General features: G+C 39.6%; 1 protein-coding gene across 1 annotated transcript; it reads left to right on the plus strand.

Moving 5' to 3' along the window:
* Positions 1–311: 311 nt before the first annotated feature.
* On the plus strand, positions 312–3,357 carry LOC311146568 (mannose-binding protein-like; the record flags this gene model as incomplete). Its single annotated transcript, XM_084183086.1, has 5 exons — positions 312–456; positions 881–925; positions 2,204–2,311; positions 2,389–2,436; positions 2,935–3,357. The coding sequence occupies 5 exons, from the start codon at positions 312–314 to the stop codon at positions 3,312–3,314; spliced, it is 726 nt and encodes a 241-aa protein (XP_084039212.1). The 3' UTR covers positions 3,315–3,357.
* Positions 3,358–9,413: the final 6,056 nt, after the last annotated feature.

The following is a 9,413-nucleotide window of genomic DNA, read 5'->3' on the forward strand; positions in this document are numbered from 1 at the left end:
TCAAAATCTGTTTAAACTAGCATGTTGATCTCCTGTCAGACCTTGCATCAATAGTTCCATCTATCTAATTTGAGAGCGGTTACATTTCCTTTTCCCCCATCCCTCAACTGGCAACAAAATGGTAGGGTCGAGCTGTTGAAATGACACATTCACATATTCTGTATGTTACTTTTCAACAGCTTGTATTCTTGTCAGTCCCATTGTTCCCATCATATACTTTATAAGCAGTTGTTTCCTATGCTTCTATTTGTATGACACCAGTGATTTACTGTCCCTTTGGTCTCTGTGTTCTCTCCCTGCTGTTTTAGATTATGGCTCTGAGCAGACTTCTGACTTTGGGGCTCTGTGTTCTCTCCCTGCTGGTTCTGCCAGGCCAGATGGAGCAGTGTGAATGCCAGGGTCCTAGAGGACTACCTGGGCCTCCTGGCCCTCCCGGGCCTGTTGGGCCTTCTGGAGGTAAATGAGTCGTAAGCTACCCTATCATAATCCAAAATATAATACTGTTGATTTTGGAGTACACTGTCACTTTAAGCATGCATATTCATTTGTGTGCCTGCTGATGGACTGATGATGAGGGGGACAGAGAACTCTGAATGATCTCAATTTGATAAGCACTCCTATTCCTACAAAAAGGCTTTGTCTGTACCAGTTGCCAAAAAAAACTGGGCCGGGGTATAATGAAAAAGCCCAATCCGGTATATTTCCTGCTGTTACCCTTTGATTAAAAAAACAAAAAAATATAAGAAACATTAGACTGTTGATTTTGGAATAAACTGCCAATTTAAGCATGCCAGATCAGACTTCAGAGCACTTAGCAGGCAAATTTAAGCAGTCCTTGGTGTGTATGATGATGAACCCTCTCCCTGTAATCTCTCCATAGGAATACCTGGACTTCCTGGTCGACCTGGTCCACCTGGAGAGAGCGGTAGAGTCTTAAATATTCACTGTTCTAACTATATTATTTACGTCCCAAAAATGTAAGGGGGTAACAACACCCTTCGAAGCAATGTCGATCACAACCGTAGTGCTGCTATCTCATTGTGTGTTTTTTTTTGGAAGACAAAGAACTCTGAATGACCTCAATTAGATAAGCACACCAATTCCTACAAAGAGTCTGTGTCTGTACCAGTTGCCAAAATAAACCTATTAAAAGGGGCATAGTGAATTAATAGTGAATTAATAGGGTATAGTGAATTATTAGCGGTTCACATCGAAGCCATATCTCAGACTGCCCATCTTAATATTTTATTTTTATTGGCCAGTCTGAGATATGGCTTTTTCTTTGCAACTCTGCCTAGACGGTCAGCATCCCGGAGTCGCCTCTTCACTGTTGACGTTGAGACTGGTGTTTTGCGGGTACTATTTAATGAAGCTGCCAATTGAGGACCTGTGAGGCGTCTGTTTCTCAAACTAGACATTCTAATGTATTTGTCCTCTTGCTCAGTTGTGCACCGGGGCCTCCCACTCCTCTTTCTATTCTGGTTAGAGACAGTTTGTGCTGTTCTGTGAAGGGAGTAGTACACCGCATTGTACGAGATCTTCAGTTTCTTGGCAATTTCTCGCATGGAATAGCCTTCATTTCTCAGAACAAGAATAGACTGACGACTTTCAGAAGAAAGTTTGTTGTTTCTGGCCATTTTGAGCCTGTAATCGAACCCACAATTGCTGATGCTCCAGATACTCAACTAGTCTCAAGAAGGCCAGTTTTATTGCTTCTTTAATCAGCATAACAGTTTTCAGCTGTGCTAACATATTTGCAATAGGGTTTTCTAATTATCAATTAGCCTTTTAAAATGATAAACTTGGATTAGCAAACACAACGTGCCATTGGAACACATGACTGATGGTTGATGATAATGGACCTCTGTACGCCTATGTAGATATTCCATAAAAAATCAGCCGTTTCCAGCTACAATAGCCATTTACAACATTAACAATGTCTACACTGTATTTCTGATCAATTTCATGTTATTTTAATGGACAAAAAAATTGCTTTTCTTTCAAACACAAGGACATTTCTAAGTGACCCCAAACTTTTGAACGGTAGTGTATGTAGGTGCCTTTCCTCATGCTGAACACGTTTACCTCAATTATCCATAAGGCCTGTCAGGATATATTTTCCTCCATCTTGGAACATTTGGAAAACCTTTAAAAAACGTATTCTCATGAACCATAAGTCCACTTCTATATTATCTATCCATAGGGCCAACTGGACTTTCTGGACCTCCTGGATTTCCAGGAGTTTCTGGTAGAGTTGGACGTGATGGAGTCCCTGGTCCACCTGGACCCCAGGGCCCTGCAGGAGCTACTGGTACACTGCTAATTGACCTATTCCTGGTTATGTATTTAATATTTGGTTCTCTCTAGTCACACCTTCTGTTTTCACAGACTTAGACCTGGAACCACTGCAAGAAAGCTTGGTCAAACTGGAGTTGGGTATGAAGTGAATTTCAGAGAGCATGATCAGAATGTTATGTACTTGTATGCAAATTACAGGTCCCGTATCTTAATTTGATCACTCTGTTGTCGCAGAGAATTTTCCTGCACAGCAGGAAATGCAAACTTGTGGTGTATTCAAGGTTTAAAAAGGTTTCTAAAGTTTGTAATCTCCACTTATACATTTCAGACTTGATTTTCCATAACAAAAAAAGTATCAATCCCAACAGTTAATTACAATCCAAATAACAATTCATATTTCCTTTTGCTGCAGGATTATTTTCCTGCTGTGTGAAATGGGCTCAAATTAAGATAATGCATCTGTAGATTATATTGTAGTTTACTAAGTATCAGTTCAACATAAATTATGCAATATTCGTAATTTTTGAAAATGCTGTGTGAATTTAGTCGAGTGTCGGCATTTGTGAAATATAACATGGCAATGTTTTATGTCTTTTAATGTTACACCGACTGCATTAATACCTGGTTTCTCTTCAGCCATAAACTATGACTTCGCCAGAAGAGTTGACAAGAAGTACTTTGTGTCACACAAGAGACAGGGTTCTTTTGACGACGCTGTTCAGTTCTGTACCAAGAGGGGCTTGGTGCTGGCTTTGCCAAAAAACGAGGAGGAAAACACTGCTCTCACTCAAGTCTTTGAAGGGGCTTTCAATAATGCGTGGCTCAATGTTGACAACAGCAAAGAGGGAAAGTTTCAGCTAGATTTGAAAGGCCATCCCCTCACCTTTTCCAAATGGGGAGATGGGGAACCAAAAGTGCCTAATGGGGATAGGGGCTGCACAATGTTGACAGAGTCAGGTGCATGGCAGGTGACATCTGATTGCTCCTTCAATGCCTATATCATGTGTGAGATATAGGGACACCTCTATGAAATGCTGTTTCTGAATTTACAATGAAATCTTTCTTCTCTTCAATTAGGATTCTTTAGGTTTTATCTCTAGGTTTCATCTCTAGGTGGTATCTCTAGGTATTATCTCTAGGTTTTATCTCTAGGTATTATCTCTAGGTTTTATCTGTAGGTTTTATCTGTAGGTATTTATCTCTAGGTTTTATCTCTAGGTATTATCTCTAGGTTTTATCTCTAGGTATTATCTCTAGGTTATATCTTTAGGTTTTATCTCTAGGTTTTATCTCTAGGTTTTATCTCTAGGTATTATCTCTAGGTATTATCTTTAGGTTTTATCTCTAGGTATTATCTCTAGGTTTTATCTTTAGGTTTTATCTCTAGGTTTTATCTCTAGGTTTTATCTCTAGGTTTTATCTCTAGGTTTTATCTCTAGGTTTTATCTCTAGGTTTTATCTCTAGGTATTATCTCTAGGTTTTATCTCTAGGTATTATCTCTAGGTTTTATCTCTAGGTTTTATCTCTAGGTATTATCTCTCGGTATTATCTCTAGGTATTATCTCTAGGTTTTATCTCTAGGTTTTATCTCTAGGTTTTATCTCTAGGTTTTATCTCTAGGTATTATCTCTAGGTATTATCTCTAGGTATCTTGTATTTCCAGTTGTCCTGCACCTTTCATTCTTTCTTTATTCAAATTAGCTAGTTAAAATGTGGGGTAGAATATAAAACGGAAAGGGAAACTTGTCGAATAAAGCAACAAACACATTTACTTTGCCACTTGTCTGTCTCCTTCACGCTCCCTCTCTCTGAACAGACTGGCTGCTGATCATGCACATGGCTACTTTTGACCTACAGTATGATGACACAGGAATAGCAAATATATATTTCCAAGCAAGACAATATCAAGTTAAACTTTTATGAATAGGCTGACTTAGACCTGGAACCCACCTAGTAAAAGCGATGCATCTCAACACCAAAGGAAGGTATTGTCTGTGAGGGACACCCTCCTTAGTGCTGGTTTTATAGGTTTCTCTGGAGACATAATTACAAGTTATCCATACCACCAGAGGGTGAAGGAGGACCCGTATCAGTGATGTTGACCAGATAGACAGATCCTTTGCCGAGATATAGCACCCCATGTACTTGCCTAAGACTGTACTTTTCTGTACCACGTATCATATGACCGTGTACAAAACCGAAATTACCTTAGCACATACAAATCTGCCAATGGTATACAAGGTCTGCCAATGGTACAAATACTTGATAGAACTGCAATACAGAAGTCAGATATACTCTGAATCTACACAGAGAGCTGTACTGGTGTGTATTGTCTGAGAAATCGTTATTCTAGGACATTTTTTTTATTAAAGCATTTATTTGAATCTATGTTTCTCTATTAAGTTATACATATCATCAGAGGGTGGAGTGTTAACTGTATCAGTGATTTTGACCAGATAGACAGATCACCTGCAGATCACCTCATGTACTCACCTATGGTTATAACTGGTTATAACTAGGTATGACCGTGTACAAAATCAGCATATATATATGCTTAGTTGCAGTCAAAAAAGCTCATAAAAGTATGTAAGTGGTATGAATACTTAGTAGAACTGTAGTACAGAAACCAGCTACCCTCTGAATGTACACATAATGCTGTATTGGTGTGTATTCTTCAAAAATACTTACTCTACTGAAAATGTTATGTAAATACCAGAATTCCTATAATATCCTCCAATGTTCTTTATGTGCAACTTGTTAAGGTATTTTGGGTGCTATACCATTTGGTTTGAAGTAACTTAAAGGATTGAAGCATGCTGCCATAGTCCCTACCAGTCCCATTGTTTCTCCAGCAGCGATGCTAAAGCAGATTTACCATCACCAACAAGTTTCTTTCCAGTCTTTTCCATCCGTTTCCAGTATTTTCCATCCATTTCCAGTCTTTTCTGTCCCTTTCCAGTCTTTTCTGTCCCTTTCCAGTCTTTTCTGTCCCTTTCCAGTCTTTTCCATCCGTTTCCAGTCTTTTCCATCCGTTTCCAGTCTTTTCCATCCGTTTCCAGTCTTTTCCATCCGTTTCCAGTCTTTTCCATCCATTTCCAGTATTTTCTGTCCGTTTCCAGTCTTTTCCGTCAGTTTCAGTTTTAGCCAATCTGACACAATAACATTCAACCTTGTCTGTTTATTATTATTTATGTCCAGTTACAATCTCAGACCATTCCTTCTCTCCAATAAGGTTATAATGGGAGAGTTAGTCCTTCTCTCCAATAAGGTTATAATGGGAGAGTTAGTCCTTCTCTCCAATAAGGTTATAAAGGGAGAGTTAGGGGTTCTCTCCAATAAGGTTATAAAGGGAGAGTTAGTCCTTCTCTCCATGAGGTTATAATGGGATAGTTAGTCCTTCTCTCCATGAGGTTATAATGGGATAGTAAGTTTTTCTCTCCAATAAGGTTATAATGGGAGAGTTAGTCCTTCTCTCCAATAAGGTTATAATGGGAGAGTTAGTCCTTCTCTCCATAAGGTTATAATGGGAGAGTTAGCCCTTCTCTCCAATAAGGTTATAATGGGAGAGTTAGTCCTTCTCTCCAATAAGGTTGTAATGGGAGAGTTAGTCCTTCTCTCCATAAGGTTATAAAGGGAGAGTTTGTCCTTCTCTCCTTAAGGTTATAAGGTCAGAGTTAGTCCTTCTCTCCAATAAGGTTATAATGGGAGAGTTAGTCCTTCTCTCCATAAGGTTATAATGTCAGAGTTAGTCCTTCTCTCCAATAAGGTTATAATGGGAGAGTTAGTCCTTCTCTCCATTAGGTTATAATGGGAGAGTTAGTCCTTCTCTCCATAAGGTTATAAAGGGAGAGTTAGTCCTTCTCTCCATGAGGTTATAATGGGAGAGTTAGTCCTTCTCTCCATAAGGTTATAATGGGAGAGTTAGTCCTTCTCTCCAATAAGGTTATAATGGGAGAGTTAGTCCTTCTCTCCAATAAGGTTGTAATGGGAGAGTTAGTCCTTCTCTCCATAAGGTTATAAAGGGAGAGTTTGTCCTTCTCTCCATAAGGTTATAATGGGAGAGTTAGTCCTTCTCTCCAATAAGGTTATAATGGGAGAGTTAGTACTTCTCTCCAATAAGGTTATAAAGGGAGAGTTCGTTTTTCTCATTCCAATAAGGTTATAATGGGAGAGTTAGTCCTTCTCTCAAATAAGGTTATAATGGGAGAGTTAGTCCTTCTCTCCAATAAGGTTATAATGGGAGAGTTAGTCCTTCTCTCCATCAGGTTATAAAGGGAGAGTTAGTCCTTCTCTCCATAAGGTTATAATGGGATAGTTAGTCCTTCTCTCCAATAAGGTTATAATGGGAGAGTTAGTCCTTCTCTCCAATAAGGTTATAATGGGAGAGTTAGTCCTTCTCTCCATAAGGTTATAATGGGAGAGTTCGTTTTTCTCTCCAATAAGGTTATAATGGGAGAGTTAGTCCTTCTCTCCAATAAGGTTATAAAGGGAGAGTTAGTTTTTCTCTCCAAAAAGGTTATAATGGGAGAGTTAGTCATTCTCTCAAATAAGGTTATAATGGGAGAGTTAGTCCTTCTCTCCAATAAGGTTATAATGGGAGAGTTAGTCCTCTTCTCCAATAAGGTTGTAACGGGAGAGTTAGTCCTTCTCTCCATAAGGTTATAACGGGAGAGTTAGTCCTTCTCCCCATAAGGTTATAATGGGAGAGTTAGTCCTTCTCTCCAATAAGGTTATAATGGGAGAGTTAGTCCTTCTCTCCAATAAGTTTATAAGGGGAGAGTTAGTCCTTCTCTCCAATAAGGTTATAATGAGAGAGTTAGTCCTTCTCTTCATAAGGTTATAAATGGAGAGTTAGTCCTTCTCTCCATAAGGTTATAATGGGAGAGTTAGTCCTTCTATCCAATAAGGTTATAAAGGGAGAGTTAGTCCTTCTCTCCAATAAGGTTATAATGGGATAGTTAGTCCTCCTCTCCATAAGGTTATAACGGGAGAGTTAGTCCTTCTCTCCTTAAGGTTATAAGGTCAGAGTTAGTCCTTCTCTCCAAAAAGGTTATAATGGGACAGTTAGTTCTTCTCTCCATAAGGTTATAAAGGGAGAGTTAGTTTTTCTCTCCAAAAAGGTTATAATGGGAGAGTTGTCCTTCTCTCCAATAAGGTTATAATGGGATAGTTAGTCCTCCTCTCCATAAGGTTATAACGGGAGAGTTAGTCCTTCTCTCCTTAAGGTTATAAGGTCAGAGTTAGTCCTTCTCTCCAATAAGGTTATAATGGGAGAGTTAGTTCTTCTCTCCATAAGGTTATAAAGGGAGAGTTAGTTTTTCTCTCCAAAAAGGTTATAATGGGAGAGTTAGTCCTTCTCTCCAATAAGGTTATAATGGGAGAGTTAGTTCTTCTCTCCAATAAGGTTATAATGGGAGATTTAGTCCTTCTCTCCAATAAGGTTATAATGGGAGAGTTAGTCCGTCTCTCCATAAGGTTATAATGGGAGAGTTAGTCCTTCTCTCCATCAGGTTATAAAGGGAGAGTTAGTCCTTCTCTCCATAAGGTTATAATGGGATAGTTAGTCCTTCTCTCCAATAAGGTTATAATGGGAGAGTTAGTCCTTCTCTCCAATAAGGTTATAATGGGATAGTTAGTCCTTCTCTCCAATAAGGTTATAATGGGAGAGATAGTCCTTCTCTCCAATAAGGTTATAATGGGAGAGTTAGTCCTTCTCTCCATAAGGTTATAATGGGAGAGTTAGTTTTTCTCTCCAATAAGGTTATAATGGGAGAGTTAGTCCTTCTCTCAAATAAGGTTATAATGGGAGAGTTAGTCCTTCTCTCCAATAAGGTTATAATGGGAGAGTTAGTCCTTTTCTCCAATAAGGTTGTAATTGGAGAGTTAGTCCTTCTCTCCATGAGGTTATAAAGGGAGAGTTAGTCCTTCTCCCCATAAGGTTATAATGGGAGAGTTAGTCCTTCTCTCCAATAAGGTTATAATGGGAGAGTTAGTCCTTCTCTCCAATAAGGTTATAAGGGGAGAGTTAGTCCTTCTCTCCAATAAGGTTATAATGAGAGAGTTAGTCCTTCTCTCCATAAGGTTATAAATGGAGAGTTAGTCCTTCTCTCCATAAGGTTATAATGGGAGAGTTAGTCCTTCTATCCAATAAGGTTATAAAGGGAGAGTTAGTCCTTCTCTCCAATAAGGTTATAATGGGATAGTTAGTCCTCCTCTCCATAAGGTTATAATGGGATAGTTAGTCCTCCTCTCCATAAGGTTATAACGGGAGAGTTAGTCCTTCTCTCCTTAAGGTTATAAGGTCATAGTTAGTCCTTCTCTCCAATAAGGTTATAAAGGGAGAGTTAGTTTTTCTCTCCAAAAAGGTTATAATGGGAGAGTTAGTCCTTCTCTCCAATAAGGTTATAATGGGAGAGTTAGTTCTTCTCTCCAATAAGGTTATAATGGGAGATTTAGTCCTTCTCTCCAATAAGGTTATAATGGGAGAGTTAGTCCTTCTCTCCATAATGTTATAATGGGAGAGTTAGTCCTTCTCTCCATCAGGTTATAAAGGGAGAGTTAGTCCTTCTCTCCATAAGGTTATAATGGGATAGTTAGTCCTTCTCTCCAATAAGGTTATAATGGGAGAGTTAGTCCTTCTCTCCAATAAGGTTATAATGGGAGAGTTAGTCCTTCTCTCCATAAGGTTATAAATGGAGAGTTAGTGGATCTCTCCAATAAGGTTGTAACGTGAGAGCTAGTCCAGATTAAGAACCAATATCATATCCAACACAGACACTGTAGGTTCTTCTCAAATGGCACACTATTCCCTATGTAGTGCACTACTTCTGTTCAGGGGCTGTATGGTTGTAGGGGTTGTAGGGCTGTAGGGCTGTAGGGGATGTAGGGCTGTAGGGCTGTAGGGGCTGTAGGGGGTGTAGGGCTGTAGGGCTGTAGGGGCTGTAGGTGGTGTAGGGCTGTAGGGGCTGTAGGGGCTGTAGGGGTTTTAAGGGGTGTAGGGCTGTAGGGGCTGAAGGGCTGTAGGGGCTGTAGGGCTGTTGGGGCTGTAGGGCTGTAGGGGCTGTAGGGCTGTAGGGGATGTGGGGCTGTGAGGCTGTAGGGGCTGTAGGGGCTT

The sequence above is a fragment of the Coregonus lavaretus genome (genome assembly GCF_964263955.1).
Source record: "Coregonus lavaretus genome assembly, chromosome: 2".
Lineage (NCBI taxonomy): Eukaryota > Metazoa > Chordata > Actinopteri > Salmoniformes > Salmonidae > Coregonus > Coregonus lavaretus.